The 19,517-nt window shown below is 40.6% G+C and overlaps 1 protein-coding gene across 4 annotated transcripts in view; it reads left to right on the forward strand.

Moving 5' to 3' along the window:
- DSTYK (dual serine/threonine and tyrosine protein kinase) overlaps positions 1–19,517 on the forward strand; it is a 77,191-nt gene that overhangs the window by 23,846 nt on the left and 33,828 nt on the right. For all 4 annotated transcript variants that reach the window (XM_053251161.1, XM_053251160.1, XM_053251158.1 and 1 more), the window contains exon 2: positions 536–924. In XM_053251161.1, the coding sequence (XP_053107136.1) occupies positions 536–924 (389 nt within the window). The remainder of the gene's footprint in view (positions 1–535; positions 925–19,517) is intronic.

Consider the following 19,517-nt stretch of genomic DNA (forward strand, 5'->3'; position numbering starts at 1 on the left):
TATACAGAAAAGATTAAAAGCAAATTATTTCCTTAATTTTTTTTAATACCCCCAAACCTTTGGAAAGTGCTATACTTGGACTGGGGATTTAGAGGGACATGAGTTGAAAGTCTTTCTCTTTCGACACTGAACACAAACTGCTTTTAATGTGGGTACCTTTACTTAAGCAAATCAGTAGAAAGCATACTAGTTCCAACTAGTATTTCTGCAAATGGAAGACATTCCTTTCACACAAGGAGTGGGGGTAACCAATCCCCTTGCTGCCCTCTGAGTTTCCAGAGAATCCTCTAACTCTTGGCTATGTTTTGGGAGGTGTGTGTGTGGGGGGGGGGGGGGATAATTTGAGCAGTGTGAATATCTAAATCACTTTTATGCTGCGTTTACAAAATTTAAAGTGGCCAAAGGAGATGAAAAATTAGGGCTACATCCCAGTTAAACACAATTTCTAATGCTTTAATTGCCTGTGTTTAATTACCTATTGTTTGTTTAAAAATAAAATAAAATGCTAATAAGATCCCTATGCTCTGTTTTTTAGGGCAGCTGAGCTCCATTTCCTTTCCCCGACATGAGGAGGAGTACCTCCACCTGACGGTGAGCTGCCATCCATGCCTTTTAATCCTTGGTCAGAACTGTAATGCCAAATGCAAATTACTCAACATGCTCCTGGGAGAGAGACTGCTACCCACCAACAAAGTTAGCAGTGAAGAGAACTGTAAGAGGCGCCGAATTCACTTCACACATGGAAGACAAACACGGATTAGTTTGGCTCTACCAGGACAATATGAATTGGTTCATAACTTGGCAGCTCATCAAGGCAGATGGGACACAATACCAGAGGAAGATTTAGAAATCCATGCGGATAATGAGGATCTGGCACACCAGATTGCGGAGTTGGAGGTCACTCTGAATCATGCATTATTGCAGGTACTAATGAAAACGAGTATGTGTGTACTTGTCCTGCCTGAAAACCTAATGAGAAAGTAAACTTTGCTATAAAGCATCTTAAAATTGTACTTTGCAAATTATGGCTTTAGTAGAATACATTCTACGTAAAACCAGACAAAAAGCCTGGGAAGATGGCAGTATCTGCATTCATAAATACTTCTGACAGTGAAACATCACTGAAGACCAACTGCAGATGCTTCTGTGTGTAATTATGGCATAGAGGGTAAAATTTATGGTAGATAACTTTGAGAGGTGGTATGTTAGCACTTTTCCTGCCTGCTGATTTCTCCTTGGGGCAGGGGGAGAATCTCCCCTCTGCCAGTTAATTCCCCAACCTCTGTTTCCATACCTCTGCACAATCTTGGTAAGAACTGGAATGCTGTTGAAATATAAGATTTCTACAAAGTGACTGAGGGTGAAGATAGACATACTATAAAATCAGAGCTCATAGTGGCTCCCTGAATTGTAGAGTGATCCCAGTTCTTTCCACATTTTGCAGCTGAAATAAGTACAGTACCAGCAAAATGAACACTGGTCTGTCTGTCTTGCCTCTCCATTAGGGGAAAAGTCCTGCGTCAGGGGGGAAATAAAGTGTAGGAGTGCTCTAGGGATTGGGGGAAGGTCTCTTAGTATCATTACAGAAGATCAGATAACAAGCCCCACTACTGACTTGGGCTTCATGCTTGTGAGTGTGTGTGCTCTAGAGGTTGACCTCAAAGAGTGAGTGTATGTATGTGTATGGGCTGAATACAGTGATCAGGTTCAGATGTCATGCAAAACCAGGACTGAATACCTAACTCAAGTTCCTGGGTCTTGGAAATTCTGTCTTAGAATAAGGCAGGATTGACCAGTTCGGACATCACTGCAGATTGTGGTTTAATCTTAGCCAGTATCAAAAGTAGATCATCCCTCCCCTCTTGTGCATGCCTGAGGCTAGGGAATGTTGCACAAAACCTGCATTAAATACTGCCTCTTTGTGTTCTCTGAACTGGACCAGAGAGGGTGTTTCTTGAGTGGCTCCATTGCTGTGTGACAACAGTTGGTTCTGTTGTCACAGCATTTATTGTGAATGGTTGGAATTCACATTCAGGTGACCTAAAACCAAATAGAGTGGCTGCTATGTTCTCTTCTTGTCTTCACTTCAAAGTCAAAAACAGTTAACTGCTACAGTAGTGGCTAGTGTACTGTAGGTAATAAGGGTTCCTTTGATCTGGGAGACTTGCCTCTTGTGTGAGAGTCATGTTCTTTCTTGGTACCAATAACCCTAGGGGGGTCTGTCTGTGGACTTGTTCTTTAGTATATCATTTGTTATGAAGTGAAGTTGAAGTAAACCCATAAGTGTTGGTTTTGTGTACTTCAGCCAAATATGTCTACTCTCTTATATAGGTCAGCTAACACAAGGCAGCTCAAATGTCTTTCACAAAGTTTTCAAACGAATGACAAAGATGTCTTTGTTGGGTTCCAGATACATTTAGGACAAACTGGATGAAAACAGCCACTTGGATCTACTTGTAGTGTGGAAAATTAAGACTGTTTCCTGTGAAAGGCAATAATGGGAAAGTTGACGTGACAAGGATTGGAAGCCTCCCTCTTTACAAATGGCTTCTTGAAGGATGAAAATAAACATTTCACATTGGTATATGAAAAGCCGCACAATTGTTGGGGTCAGGGGAGAAACACCTAGCTACTTCTGAACTGTTAACTTCTATGAGTGAACTTGGAGAGTGACTTTTGTTTGTTTTAAAATACTTGTTTTCTGTGTTTCTTTGCATTCGAGGTGGCTTATAAAAAGTCTAATTCATGAACATAAACCCCTTCCATTTAAGATATTTTTAAGGATCTTACAACTTCAGTCATGCTCCAAAAGACATGGAAATGCCAGAGGCTACAGAGATGGGGTGCAACAGCAAGGGACTTAATGAAACAATATGACAAAATGCAAGGACTGATTAGTACAACTGCTAGTGGTGGTGGTGGGGAGACGGAGAGTGTGATTGATAAGACATAAAACAGTTTTTATAGCTACACTGAATGTAGTACATTCTCTCCTGTCCCCAACTTCATTCTTTCATAGAAGCCAAGGACTGCAGTGTATTCTCTGGCAAAGTCTTATTAGCTTAAACTCTATTACTAGTGTTGGTGGAAGCTTCCTTCATTCATAGGTCCATGTATTGGGCAGTATTTCTTTGGTACCATGTCCTTGAATATGCATCACAAATTTCTCATAAGTGCACTACTCCCTACCTCTAGACATTTCTAAGGCCATGAACTTCTATCTGGCTGCACTACTGTCCACATGCAGTGCTCCCCATTTCTTGCTTCTGGCATCTTGTCTATTGGTACACGTTCCATATCCATTAATCTTGCTTGCTCTATACAGCATACCCTTTCTCCTGTGCTTGAATATGCCATTCAAGAGAGCATATTCAATGCTTACTACCATCCAGTCCTCCCCTAAATCTTATCTGCGTACAGAGCACTAATCTCTCCCTTATGTCCTAATACATTCTTGCAGATCACATCCCATACAAATAGTACATAACTGTAAAACATTCTTTCACAAGGTGAAAGACATCAGTCTTTCACCTTGAGGTACATACCCCTCCCAGCACAAGTTGCTGTTGCCAGTACAATACTTCTTAATTCTCCAGCATTGTCTAGGTATATTTATCATTATTCCCTCCAGACTTTCTCTTAGAATGGTGCCTTATACCTGTCTGCTCTGTGACAAGACAGTTGCCTCAGTATCGGCTATCCTCAGTCTTGTCTCCCTCTCCATAACTTGTTTCTGTCTATTATACCATTCTCTTCAACCTCGTTGAAAAGCATTTGAAGGTCAGAGGGCAACTAGATGTTGTCCTCAGCTTTAATGTTGTCCCCAACCTGAAGGAGATTGGGATTGCAAGACAAGGTAAAGTGTGGCTACCTGGAGCCTAAGTTATAAGTAAGCACAATATGTGAGATTGCATAACCCATCTACTGTTTATATTATGTGTCATGTAAGGCAAGAGCCTTAATTACAACTTCCTTTTTGAGGATGAGTGAATTTGTAAAAGACTGAACTCTCCTAAAATCAAAAGCTTGGTTACCCTAGAAATGCACTGTTTTTGCACTTAATTACATTTATTTTAATGGTACCAACTTTCATGTAATTCCTAAACACCCAGGTGGGACGTTCTTTCATCCAACATTTTCCTGTCTATATTTGATTTCCTTTTTTACACCTGAGATTAGACTCTTTTTTAAAAGCTAGCTATAAAAATTGTAAACCCCTGACACCAGTAGCTGAACTGCTGTAGGCTTCTCTCATGGAGAATTGAAATTGACTTCCATCTCCTTCTCCCTGTTGAGTAGCCTACTCTTTTTAGCCTTGAAGAGGGGACACAAAAATCCTTGATCACAGTAGCAGCCAGCTCCTGCCATCTCCCCTGCTAAAGTTGATGTTTCTCTCCTTAGCCCTTCCTACAGTTTGTAGCGGTCGCTCTGGGGCTTAAGAGCCCCATTTGCTGTTAGTGGAACCATGCAGTGGGAAGGGTGACTGTGGCATAGTCACAAAGCCCACCCTTTTCCTTGTTCATTCCTCTTATCTTCACAGGCTGCCCCATCTACAGCCAGCCTGGCCCTTGGCTATGCTCCACCCAACTAAAGACAGAAGAGAGCCAGGGAAGAGCCTGCTGCCACCACATCATATACTACCAGCATTCTGGAATCTCCATTGGCTTCATTGCTGCTGTACTGTGTGTGTGCTCAAAGTAGTGGAATGAAGTCCTTGAGCTCTCTTCTACTGCAAAATAATGGAAGCTAGCCAGTGCAACTTGGAAGTGCTGGCAGCAGGCTTCATGGTGGAGACATATGGTTCCTGACACTCTATTTTAAAAGTAAATAGTGAAGTGCAGGATGATTAGGGTGAGGCTGTAGAGTGGGGTGGGGGGTGAGTGAGTGAGTGTCAGAGAGAGTGTGTTCAGAGGATGTAAATATTATGGTACCACCTGCAACCCCTTGTGGCAGCCACCATTATGCAGGTAAATTATGTATCATCTCTCATGTCTCTCCATTGAATAGCAAAAGAACTGAAATATTTAACTGTATTAAAAGTACACAAGGGGATTATGAAGAGGTAAATGCTTGGTAGCACATCTGAATTATCCTCAACATCTTTGCCTCCAGAAAGCACTTGAAACATTCTCCCCTCAACAAACTATTGGAAGCACCAGTGGTGGCTGGTGGCTCCAGAGACTGAGGGGGCATACAGATTGCTGCACAGAGCCAGAGCTTCTCTCCCCCTGTTTCTCTCCAAGCCTTGCCATGCCCACCCACCCCCTCTCAGCAAGCCCCCCCCCACACACACACACTCTCTCTCTCTCTCTCACCAAGCTGTGTGCATGCGTGCTCTCTCTCTCAGCCTCTTCTCTCTCTAAGCCTTGCCATACCTCCTTGTTTCTCATGAAGCTCCTCTCTCACCAACCAAACCCCTTTTATTCTCACTGTGTCTCTCACCAAGCCTCTTTTCTCTCTGACCAAGAAGACCCCCTCAACAAACCTCTTCTCTCACACTCACTCATGCTCTCCCACTCTCTCTCTCAGCAAGCCCCACCACCACCACCACTAAGCCTCTTCTTCCTTTGTCTGTTTCTCTTTTGCCATGCCTTGCCATCCAACCCCCCTTCTCTCTCTTTCTCTCCCCCCTGTCCAATAAAAACAAACACAGGAAGATCAGACTTACAACAGCTAGGGAACTCTCCCCAGTTTCCTTCAGCTCCTCATCTCTCTATCTCCCTGTTCTGCTCTTACTGGCTCAACGACAACAACACATATTTATATACCGCCTTTCAACAAAAGTTTCCAAAGTGGTTTACGTAGAGAAATAATAAATAAATAAGATGGCTCCCTGTCCCCAAAGGGCTCTCAATTGAAAAAGCAAGATAAGACAGTCACCAGCAACAGTCACTAGAGGTACTGTGCTGGGAGTGGATAGGGCCAGTTACTCTCCCCCTGCTAAATAAAGAGAATCTCCTTGTTATAAAGGTGCCTCTTTGCCCAGTTAGCAGGGGTCATCAAGCTGCTCCAACTAGTCTGATTGCTAGGGGGTGCCGGCCTTGCCCTGCCTACCAAAGGCAGTAAAAATACAGTTCAAGGGCTGTATTTTCAAGCCAATTTTTACTTCCTTGAGTGGGCAATGCCAGGAGCTACCCACTAGGGATCAGACGTCGGAGCAGCTTGATCAGCAGCTGTTCCAGACAGGAAGTTACAGGCACAGGGAGGAGGGACTGGAGAAAGCACCCTGCTTGAGAGAGTTCTCTGGCAACTGGTAAGTCTGAAATCCCCCTGGATCCTGTGTGTTTTTGTTTCCTGCCCTTACTGGCCAGCTGCCCTTGGGAAGCACCCATGGACAAAATACTGCTCCCCCTACAATTCTTAAACTGTGCTCTGATTCTGCCATTTGTATTTGATGACTCTGAAATTTTGGACAGCTTGTATCCTTTACCTAAGGGATCCTCAGTACCAGATTTCATGGCAATAGAACAAATCTAGATTCTATAGGGAACAAAATATTCGTGTTTTTCACAGAGAGAGCAACACACCTTTATCTATAGAGCCACTTGAATGGTTCTAGAATACAGTTTTAAGGCATTTTAAGGAATACTGTATTTTAATAGAATACTGGATACGTTTTAATAGAATATTAAGGCAGTTTATAGAATACTGTTTAAGGCATTAGAGATTTACATACCAGGCGGTATAAAAATATGATAGATAAATAAATTTTAGAAGGCAGCAATTCAGGCCCCCTCCCCTTAAAATCAATGCTAGCAATAAGCTACTGAGCTTAGCTTGTTCACACTACTTTACCTCTTGCTTGTGCTTAACTTCAAATTGTTAGTTGCTTATCCTAGGACCTAATCTCAGATTTTTTGAACCATTGTGCCTCCTTTTAAAAAACAAACAAAAAACTGGCTGTATTAATTGATTTCTTGCATATTGATGACTTATCCATATATTAGGAACCCTGGTTTTTTGTTTGGTGACATGTACGTTTATAGCAACTGTAGTAAAAAAATACCTGTGAGCGGAAGCTTTTTTTCTGTAGTTAATTGGTGAAAATAAAGTAATGGAAAATGATTACTGTTCTAATGAAACCACAGAATCTATGGAAGTGAGTTAAAATGGTTAATTACCTTTATATCCCACTCTTCCTCCAAGGATCCTAGAGTTGCATAGATGGTTGTGTTTATCCTCAATAACCTGTGAGGTAGGTTAGACTGAGACATAAGTGGCCCAGAGTCACCCAGTGAGTTTCATGGCTGAACGGGGATTTGAACTTGGTTCTCTCAAGTCCTAGTCCCACACTCTGACCACTTCACCATGCTGGCTCTTATACTATTATTTTACTAATAGTACTATTAATGGAAGTATGCCCAAGCCCTTTTTCAAAGACCCATGCATTCAAGAGCAATGTTTACAAACTGTGAAAGAAGGATAGCTATAGCTTGGGAGAGAGGGTATGTGTGTGTGTGTGTGTGTGTGTGTGTGTGTGCGCGCGCGCGTGCGCATCACTGGGTAACTCTGGGCCACTTAGGTCTCAGTCTAACCTACCTCACAGGGTTGGGGAGAGCGTGTGTGTGTTTGAGCCTGAGCCAGCATGAAGGAGAATGTGATCTTGTTTGAACAGAGGTGATGTCAGAGACTGCATAAGCAAGCACTTGTAAAATAAACTTGCCTTAGCTCTATTAAAATAAGGGTGGGGTGCAGTGGTCCCTCTAATTTTTTTCCATTATGTGCGGAATGGGTTTTGTTCTGGGCAGCAGTATTAAGGCTCTGTAAGTGCATGTGCATTCAGAGTGGGGCCTTCCTAATTCAGCCTGAGCAGGATCTAAAGTTAACTGAGTGGACATCAGAAAACTTGTGAGTGCGTGCACGCGTGCAACCCTTAGAGGGAACAGTGGTGGTGTGGGGTGGAATGGTAGCCTCAGTCTTCATATGTTAATATGATACTCTGAAGAAAAGTTCTTGTCAAAATGTGTGTCTCTGTAACCAGCTAGTGTTAATTGCAGATAGTTTTTTGCACCAGCTCTCTAAGGCAACACAGCTCTGCTATTCTTGTTCCTTTTGAAGGTTTTGAAAGTGTTAGAATTCTGTCTACTGTGTAAATCTTAAATATAGCTCTGAGTTGGAAGCTACTTTCTATTCTTTCAGGTTTCATGAAGGATTACAAGATTTGAGTTGACTTGAATGGACACAGAATCTCTTTATCAAAGCATGGGCATAAAACCTTTATTGTATGAAATAAGGATAGGCAGAAAAAGTAGTATAAAAGTAGTAAAACATTTATTCCATTTATAATATTGCATTGACCAAGGCAGTTTACAATATTAAAACAAGTTACAGTAGATTTAAAAAGCAGTGTTGTCGTCTCAAACTGTTGATGGTCTTTTCTAGAGCTGAGCTCAAAAGCTCGCTGGCCTGAGCTGCTCCTTCCATGCCTTCTCTAAAGGCTACACGATATTCCTATCTGTGGGCTAGCAAAAAAGTCCCCACGGGCTGGATCTGGGCCCCCTGGGCCTCAGGTTGTACAGGCTTGATTCAAGCTCCTCAACACTAACAAATTGAAAAGAGCCTATTTAATGTGTTGTAAGAAGGCTTAGGATTCTCTCTGTCAGTCAGGTGTTAGAGCATTACAGCATGTAAAGCGTTATTCAGTGTTGAAGATGCTACTCGCTGTATGAAGCACAGTCCACTTTTCATAGTAAAATTCATTATTCATCAAAGATAATTTTGATTTGGTTTGAAAACCTGGCAAGAGGTTCTTCAGTAGTAAAAATACATTTCGGCACAGCTGGTGACAAAGTGATTCCTTAATATAAAGGAATACACTGCTTTGTTAGGGTAGTTTACTCATTTTATTAGTGACAGTTGAATATTTATGCTTGCTGAGGCCTATTGAAATCAAAGTGTACTCAACTTGGTGGTAGAGTTTCTCCATTAGGTTTAAATTAGGTTTAAAGATCAAGTAAGTTCTCCCAGAATTTGAACATAAATTCAGCAAGTGCATATTAATAACTATGATTATTAAGACTTCCTCACATGCTTTTGAACAACAGAAAATATTTGGGCAGTTGTGGGGAGAAATTGTGGCAATACAGTTGGGAGTCATAATGTAATAGATTTTTTTTTATATTTTACTTCACTAGACACTATGCTTAAATCACTTGAAAGCTGAGCTAGTATGAGAATAACTCTTAAGTCAAATTAAATTGAGTAAAGGCTTTTCAAACCTGGTTAGAGGAGCTACACCATTAAGCAGATGTATGCCCATCAGTACCAGAGTAATAGAACCAATAAAATAATATAACTCTTTTAATAATAGTTGAATAGTTTGCCTCTACCATTTTTTTGTTCCTGGTAGCCCAAAGGGCTGTGTTTATATTATGTTTACTTGAATAGAAGACAACTCTGAATTTAAGACAACCCCCTTAAAAACTAGAGGTTAAATACAAGTTATGCATCTATTTACTTAAAAGGAATGAGATTCTGAATTTAAGGAGACTTCATGATTTTTAATAACACCTAGTCTTGGATCAGGTAAATACAGTATGCAGCCTTTGGGCCTTGCCAGCTATCATGGGTGTGAGTGTGTGCATGCAAGTTTAAAATAGTAGTAGTAATTTTGTTACGACCAACAGACCAGATTTAACACAAAATATTAACAAATATCCAAGATGGCGATGATGCAGCAGCTCCAGCCAGTGTAGCAGCTGATCTATTGTTTTATCTTTAGCCAACAAATATTCAAATACAGAACTCTACAGGGTGCGAACAGCAATGAGACCCGGATACTGAACAGCCCCAAAAGTTCATTCTTCATACCAAGGAGTCTCAAACTTGGATCCCCAGACGTTGTTGGGCTATAGCTCCCATTGTCTCCAGCCACAGTGGCATTTGACCATTGTGGCTGGGGATGATGAGAGCTGTATTCCAGCAAAGTTTGAGAACCCCTGCTTCACAGGATATATCACCAGCTACTTTCTGGTTTTGACAGCAACTATCAGAAACATAGCCACCGCCAAAGAGACTCAAGGCAGCTTATTAGCTAATAGGTAGATTGTATAATGTCCTGTAGATGTTCCAAGAAACATGGCCAGTAAAGGTACTATTAGTTGTTTCTGGTATTGGCATGAAAGTTACAGAAAACTTGCTCTTCAGATTCAGTTTCAAGATTATTGCACGGGCAAGTCCTAAAAAACATGAAGATGGCAGCATAACACCTTACCAGCATTTGGAAAGCAGAACATTCAGTCTTGAAAAGATGAAAGCTTTACAGTATTTATTTAGCTGCATACAGTCTTCTGATTAAGTAACTGGTTGAAAACACTCAGTACATAAATACATTATGAAAGTGGTGCGCAAGGTTGTATTTACATGAACAGATAATTCTTGAAAAGCTGTATCGTAAGGTCTCTTATTAATTCTAATGCAGCATCAGGAAGCTGAAAAAAGAAAAACTAATACTTTACAAGAGATTAACTGAACTACAGAAAGTATAGTGTGGGATGAGAAGTTGATCCCTGGGCAGAACTTGATAGCTGCTAACTAGGGCCTCACAACAAATCTATCTATCCGATTTATACACCGCCCCAAACTTTCATCTCTGGGTGGTTAACAATAACATAAAGACAAGTTAAAACATACACAAAAACTTAAAACAATTTAGATAATTTAAAATCAAACACAGATTAAAACCTAAAAATTTAAAAAGTTGAAAAAGCTTGGGTGAAGAGGTGGGTTTTCAAATGCTTTTTAAAAATTGTCAGAGATGGGGAGGATCATATTTCAGTAGGGAGCACATCCCACAATCTCAGGGCAGCAACTGAGAAGGCCCACCCCCGTGTGGCCACCAGGTGAGCTGGCAGCAGCTGGAGACGGACCTCTCCAGATGACCTCAATGTGTGGTGGGGCTCATAATGAAGAAGGTGTTCTCTTATATATCCAGGGCCCAAGCAGTTTAGGGCTTTTTAGGTTATAACCAGCACTTTGTATTTTGCCTGGAAAACATATTGGCAGTGTAGCTGTATCAGCAAAGGAGTAATGTGGTCTCTCCAGAGACCAACCTGGCTGCTGCATTCTGTACAAACTGGAGTTTCTGGACTAAGTACAAATTTAGCCCCACATAGAGCACAGACTGTGTACCTGTTCCTTTTGGGGAAGTGTGACTCCATCTAGGACAGTTAGATCAAAATCATCTCTAGAGTTCTGACCCCGCACAAAAAGTACCTCCAACTTTTCTGGATTCAGTCTGTTTATTCTCCCTCATCCAGCCCATTACTTCAGGCAGACATTTAGGGAGGTTATGCCATCTCCTGATGATGTTGACATGGAGAAGTAGATCTGGGTGTCATCAGCATACTGATAACACCTCTGCACCAAATCTTCTGATTGAATCAATTTATTACAGCCATAGGCCATACAGAGAACATACAAAGATTAAAACAAGATTAAAAGCAAAATATGCCAGCATTAATATAATACATAATTATCAAGACAAAACAATGGCTCCTAAGTATTAGATCTAAAACAGGATCTTAGTCTAATAGCGACAAAAAATTTTTTGCCACCACCTTAGTAACCTCATTGTCTTGATCCTCAAGACAAAAATTCAAATAAAAGGAGTCAGCTCTTCCTGGGAATTGCTCTAACAGAGGGAATATGAGTTCTTTCCTAGTATCAGAGTACAGTTAGCAATATAACAGCACATGAGAAACTGTTTCAGGGAGGCCTGCACCACAAGGGCATAGGCCAAAATCTGACGATCCCTTATTAAATCTTTTTTCCAAAAGGGCTGAAGGCAGCACATTCATACGGGCCCTAGTGAAAGCTATCCTAAATTTTAAAGAGTGTAGGGAAGCTAAATATTTAGCACCTCTATTCCCCGAAGAGGGCATGATACCAAAAAATAGAGGAGAGCAGGTCCTATTTCCCCTAGAAACAAGATTCTGGTGCTCAGTGTCATGAAGGCGTTGTATAAGTGTAACCTTCACCTTCTCATTTCCCATGAGTAAAATTTCAGAAGGAGATAGACCCATTTGCAATATTTTGTTGTTGACATATGACAGCCAAGGGCTAGGAAAGGAGTCTCTCCATAGAAACAAAAAATAGGAGGGCTCCTGAATATCCAAGCAAAGTTTAATCCATATGGTGAAAGTAAGTTCCCATGCTTTAAAAAAATAGTGAGGGATCCAGATTCCAAACATAATGCTGAATAAAGTACACATCTGGGTACCCCAAAGATAGCCCTAAGAAATAATGACTGAACCGTTTCCATCTCTGTTACTCCCTGAATCCAAAGTGGGACACCATAAAGTAATTGAGCTACGATCTTTGCTTGAAAAACTTGGAGAGCCATAGGTATATACTGGCCTCCTTTGGAGTAGTAGAATCGCAGGAGAGTGTTGAGAGTTTTACGAGCAATAGAGATAGAATACAATCTTTGAGATTTCCAGTTAAGATTATATTGGAAATGTATACCAAGGTATTTGAATTTATAAACCTGCTTGATATTTTCCTTATTTACCACCCACTTATAAAGTTTCCTAGCTTTAGTGAAAACCAGGACCTTAGGTTTCTCATAGTTAATAGATAAGTTATTGTCATTGCAATAATGGGCAAAGGCTGCCAGCAATCTAAGGAGACGAAGACGGGTCTGGGACAATAACACCGCACCATCCGCATATAGCAACACTGGCACACGAATGTCGGCCAATTTCGGGGTGTGTGAATCTACCATTTCTAAACACTGCACTAAATCATTGATAAAAAGATTAAACAATGAAGGGGCCAGAACACAACCCTGCCTGACCCCATGAGTGGCGGGGATTGAATCAGTTAGAGCCCCATTGGGAGCATATCTGACACGGATAGAAGAATTGACATGGAGCTGCATAATCAGGAACAACAATCTTTTGTCCATTGAGGATTTCCCAAGCTTAGACCACAATATTTCCCTAGGAATTAGATCAAACGCAGCTTTTAAATCCATAAAGGCTGTGAAAAGTCTACCTTTGGGAGCACTAGAGTATTTTCATGCAAGATGGTTCAGAATCATACAGTGGTCAAGTGTAGAGCGACCTGCTCTGAAGCCTGCCTGTTCGGTCCCTAGGATCTGCTGATCAGAAATCCATGTTTCAAGTTTGGATAACAAATAAAGGGCATATACTTTGCCCACTACCGAAAGCAGGCTAATGGGCCTGTAATTAGATGGGTCAAGATGGGAACCCCGTTTGAAGACCGAGACCACTACTGCTATTCTCCACTTAGCAGGGAAGATACCTGTACTGTTTATTGAAGTAAACAAATTAGCTAAGACTGGGGCCCACCAATCCACATTGGCTATCAAAACCTCTGGAAGAATAGCATCAGGACCAGGAGCTTTACCAGTTTTGAGACGGCTAAGTAAATCAGCTATTTCACCTGACATAACCGGAGGCCATAAGGGTAACACCTCAAATGAAGGTGGCACAGAGAGTTGCGTGGGTTGAGCATCATTATAGAGAGCATAAAAGTGGGATTCCCATGTTCTAGCTGGAATCCTGCATAACATATTAGAATAGTTTGCCACCGAAACAATTTTCCAAAAAGCACGGCTGTCTTTTTGGTTTGTAGCCAATATTAGCTTGTCCCAGGTGTTTTTTAATGCCTGAGTCTTGGCAAATCTAAGGTTCCTTTTATAGGCCTTCTTTATCAAAAAATATGTTGGTGGAAGGTTGTGATATGAACTCAATCTATAATCTCTATATATGCCTTTCAACTGATCACGCAGCCTCCTGCAATGCGAGTCAAACCAGTTATTAGGTCGTTTTCCATTATATGCACAAAGAGAGTGTGGATAGCTAAAGAGTGAAATCTTTTGAGACAACATACCTTCTAGGTCCTCATATGTAATAATTGCTTGTGGACCCGGTTGATCTGATACAATTAAATTATACAAATTGCTTCCCTCAGGGGAATCATATAAGGTATTCAGCTCATTTTCAACTTCCTTTGACCACTTGATTTTACAACCCAACTTAGCTGATCTTTGCTCAAACAAACAAGGGAAAGGGGTGTTCCCCCTTACCTGAGGTAGATCTAAACAGGTGAGCAGCGGGGGATGGTCGCTAAAAGTTTGCTCGCCCACATCAAAAGATGTAACCTGGGGGAGCAGGGAGCGGGAAACCATAACATAGTCGACTACACTACTCCCCCGCGAAGAAATGAATGTATATTCGCCTGGAATATCTGGTGATATAGTACCATTTAATAATACCAGCTCAAACATTCTAGCCAAGTGGATCAGTTGAAATCCAGACCTATTGATAACTTGGATCTTTTGATTGCCGAGTTGGTACAGGAGATCCCTCAGTGCAATCCCCCCAGTTCCATAAATGAGAAGCCATTAAGGCGCTGTCATCTGTACCGCATCTAGAATTGAAATCACCCATAAGGATGACCGCAGCATGCGGATACTTTAGTATTGCTTCCATTATATATAAATCTAATTGTTGCCAGATATTATTGGATAAACTGGAGGTTAAACCTGGAGGGATATATAAACTGAACAGCAATATATCCCCACTTAGAACTTTAAGCAGATAGCATACGGAGGAAGATCAGGCAAACGAATAGATTCAACATTAAGGGCTAGTGATACACAACAAGCCAAACCCATCTTAGACCTTCCCCTGTTGTTATCTGAATGGGTTTTCAATGCATGAACAATATAGCCACTAATATTCAAGTCTTCTTTGGACCAAGTCTCTTGAAATGTTAAAATGTCCCATTGTTGCAAGAAGGTGATAAATTCCATATCAGACCTTTTCCCAGCCCACCCAGCTATGTTCCAACTAAGAATTTTCCAGTCAGATTGCCTACAATTTACATTATATGCCTCCCATTCAACGCAGGGATGTAAATCAGATGAAGTCTCTATAGGTAAAGATCTAGAGCCGCTTCCTAGCCTAGATGTAGCCAGCGGTGGGGGTTCATTGTTGCAAGACTGGACACTCCACCATCAAATGAGACAGAATCAACATTTGGATTGTAAAATCCTCGCTTAAGAGAACCTAGCAGAAGATGTCACTTCTGCACAGGAGATTCCACCAGCTTATCCGAAACTCCACTTACATTTGCAGAGGGGAGAAAAAAATTGGAGATTTTGGTCTGTCTAAGATGATGGGAGTCTAAAGTAGGCAATTTATTTAATTGATTCCTCTCACAAGAAGAAGCAGCAGGAGCCTTCTCCAACAATACAGGTCTCCCATTGATCTCCTGAGGCACCTTCTTTCTGTGCTTGCGATTTTTTGCTAAAATAGTCTCAAGAGAGGTTAGTTTCCTGATATTAGTCCAGAGGCCATCCTTGAGAAGGGATCCATTGTTTATTTCAAAAATGCTTTCCTCAGCCAGGGATCCCAACGAGCTAGAATTAGAAGGGATAGAAGAACAACAAAAGTTCTGAGACCTGGAGGTCAACAAAGGATCCTTTAAAGTTTGGACCACTCAGATCTTCTGGTTCAGGAAACTCCTCATCCTCCAAAATCTGCAAGAAATTAAAATCATCTGACAGTTTTCCAACTTCCGAAATTGTTGTAAAAGATACTAGATGAAACATGGACATCCAAAACGGAGTCTCTAGGCCAACAGCCCTGAAGAGGATTCTGCATCACAGAAGAGGGGTGTCTCCCTTGAACTCCCTTCTGGAAATTCTCTTTCCGCCTAATATTCCGCTCTAGCAAACTGGGATTCACAGCCTTATTAGGAGAGTTCATCCGATTCACATTCGTATCCACAAACTCCTCAAAGACCCTCGTGGGGAAAATTTCCCACACAGCCAAATGACTCCTCATTCTTATCAGTGATTGCGGGATCAAAGCATGATCAAATGTAAGCAAGAGTTTGAGCATATGAACTTTGAAAGGTCTTAGCTCTAAAAATGTCATCAAATCAATGGCTTGTACAGGAAAAGCCAAAATTTGAGCAAGAGACCTACAAATTTGCACTTTTGAGTACCACCTCTGACGGTTGGTTGAGTTCAAGCAAATATCCAAGATAAGTTTGAGTTGGTATACTAACCAAAAAGTTCTCACATTCTCCCCATAATTATGATGTCCAGGATGAATCAAAGAGGAGACCCCTCCACGGATACTGGAACCTCCATACAGTGGTATTTGGTCTGTAAGTGGGGGCTGGAATTCCGACTGCACGCCAACATCAGCAGGCTGGTCGTCCTCCTTCAGACTTGTTACTATAGGAGCTCTAAATTTATCATTTAAAACAGACTTAGATAATTTCTTCAATTCCAAAGCCAGCTGGTCCATTTGTTCTGAGACTTTAGAAAAGCACTGGAAAAGATATTTTAAAGTTTCCAGCACGAATAAAGCCAGATTTGAGGAAGAATCCTCATCAGAATCAGGTAAGGACCTTTTCCTAGGAACAGGGAGAGATAGATCAGCTGAGTCATTCGAGAATAACAAAGAAAGCTCATCCGCTTCACTTAGATTACTAGCCGGTTTGGAAGATTTGTAGCTTTCACACTTTGATTCAAAACAACTCCCCACCGAGCTGCTTCTCATTCCAACAGCTAATTTATCAGAAGCGTGAGTATCCTCGTGAATATCCTCAGTGGCTCTGCAATTCAACTTACTTTCATTCTGAGGTTGCTGCAACTGTCCTGGTTGCTCAGAAAATATATCCTTCTCCACTTGAAATGTTTGGTTTACTTGAGATGTAAACTCTTCTTCTCCCAGGAATTCCCGAGCTGAGGGTCTCACTTCAAGTTGCTTATTCAACTTTATAGCTCGTTTATTTTGCTTTCTTCTCATATTTCTACCACCTTATCAGCTTCAGCACGGACAGTAAAGTAGAAAAAACAAACTAAAACAAATAGTAATTAAGATAAGAAGCGGAGCAGAGAGAATCAGCGTCCTTCCTTCAGGTCGTTAACCGGAAGTCAATAAAAAGTCAAATCCCCTGATGATTTCTCCCATGTTAAAAAAAACAAATATGGCATAAAATTGACATTGACTAGTTTCCAGAAATATCGCTGCATTTAGTGCACGCACACACACGTATTATAAAGTTCACAAGCAAGCTTGTGTACAATTTTAAATCCAATGCAACACCCTTAATCTAGATGGCAATACCAAAAAATTTGGGCTGCTAACTTGGCATTAAAAACTTAAATGGCACGTACTGGCCATTTCTTAATTATAGAAAAATCATTGGTGAACTAACTGATTGACTAAAGCCTTCTAGGAGTAGGGAGGATCTATGAGAAATCAAATAAATAAATGAGAAACCCAGGTCAAAGTATGATGAAAAACAATGCCTAAGTACTTAAAGCTTTTAACTTTTAATGCAACATTTTGTTGTCTATTGCCCATACCTATCTGATGAGCCTCCTTTCAAAGACTAGAACCTTGCATTTATTGTAGTTATCTGTAATTGACTGAAGCTTTTAAAAAGCTAGATTTTCCTATCTAACTTGGAATTCTTCCTGCTTTGTAGAGAGCTCTTCTTCTCCTGTCTCTTCAGATGTTTTGTTAGCTGGTGCTGCACATGCAGATGGGGCAACCAATTGTATAAGTAGGAAAATGATATCAGACAGTTTTAAAGAAACAAAATCTGACTTTCCAGGATTTCAGTAAATTACCATACAGGGAGAACACAGTGTTTCAAAGGAGGTGATGACATTACAGGGCTTATTAAGATATAACCAAAATGTTCTACATAACTGTTGTACCTACTTTAGTTGAGTGCCAGTCTGCTGGCTGACTTCAATCTTTTGAAAAAAATATCTTGATTTCTACTGACATACTGATTTAAATAGAATGTAATACTTGTGTATTTAGGAACTTGTTTTCTGTGGAGTGTATGTACCTCTGTTACAATCTTGACTTTGTTTCTTTTCAGAATTAGCCAGTTTCTCAAGTAGCAATATCAAACATATTTGCGGACATCACTTCAGTGCTGAAATATATGTAGAATATATGTTCTAATCTTATCTTGCAGTCCAGTAAACAGTGTATTGTAGGATGGTTTTCTGTTATCTGTGCTCAAGAGGACATGCACACACTTATTTCTTGGCATCAGAAGCATTTTTCAAAGCTTTCTCTTAGTCTGTCTTGTTAGTTATCTTCTAGAGTATTGGAAAGTTTTCCAGAAAAAAATTCTATGCAATTTTTTCATTTGCAAAAAAAATTGCATTTATTTATTTCCTTAAAGTTACTATACAAATTATCCTGATGCCCTGAGTAAATTATGAACTGATTTGGCATGTTACTTGACTAAATTATGGCCCTGGGAGTTGTACAACCCTCAGACATTTTTTGGAGATGCACAGATGGTTTGAGGGAAGGGAAATTTGGTGAAGTTGCCCCTTCTTCAATTCAATCGACAGCACAGCACTAGTCTGGAACTCACACTGCTGTACATGTGCAATGCTAGTTTGGATGTCAACCAATGAAATTTTACAAGTGGAAAATCTTCAACCTACCTCTGTTATCTTCATTTGATAGCTACTTTTACTCTGGCTGTTGTTGAAGACTGATTCAGAATCCTGTTTGGGAAACCTCCCAACAAATAACAGTATCTCAGATTCCTGTGAAAGATTGCATTCTGTAATGTCATTTAATTTAATATGCCTTTTCCGAAACATGTTAGTTGAGATTATCCTGCCATATGTGATGGCGTCCTTTCTTGCACCTCCACCATTTGGCTCCTTCCTGTTTGCATTTCCACCAACTGGCATCCTCTTTCCTTTTATTGGATGCCACCTATAGATAATCTTGAAGTGGTTTTCTTTAAAACTTTCAGAGAAGACACCCCTGTTCAGCAGGGAGAATCATGCTTGGCAATCTTCCACTTGTTTAGTTGACATGCATTTGCAGTGTGCTGCTCATATTATTATTATTGGTATTAAAATAATTCTAAATGTATATATTGCTTTATCCTTGAACTCAAAACAGTTTACATTTACAGATATATATATATAAAACACTGATGGCATAACATGTACAGTTAGTACCATAAAAGCATAGGTCTCAAAATTGCAAGCAGCCTCTTACAACAATAAAATTAGAATTGCCTCTTGAAATAAAACTGTTTGCTTGATGATGGAAACCAATTAGTGAGAGAACCTAACAAGTCTGCAAGGGGAAGACATTCCAAGATTTAAGGGGCACCACCAAAAAGGCCTTGTCCTGGGTCCCTGCCAGGTATATCTCTGAGGGAGGCGTGATCAATGACCCAGTTGATTATTTTAAAGTATTAAAGGCTCATACTGAAGAATGTGCTTATGGTACTCTGATCCCAAGTGTTTAGGACATTAAAAGTCTTAGATGCATCTAGTCAAGTTCTTTTATTATGACCAGATGAGTATTTAATGCAAATGGAAATGCACTTCCCCTCTGGGGCCACCATTTGCCTGTGAATATCTCTAGACCAGAGGCTGTGTGTGGGGAATATTAGGAATATAAAAGCAGCTTCTATCTTGGCTATAAATCCTTTTGCTAATTTTGTCACCTTCTTGTTCAGATTTTCTTTCA

Source organism: Hemicordylus capensis, chromosome 4, assembly GCF_027244095.1.
Source record: "Hemicordylus capensis ecotype Gifberg chromosome 4, rHemCap1.1.pri, whole genome shotgun sequence".
In the NCBI taxonomy this organism is placed as follows: Eukaryota; Metazoa; Chordata; class Lepidosauria; order Squamata; family Cordylidae; genus Hemicordylus; species Hemicordylus capensis.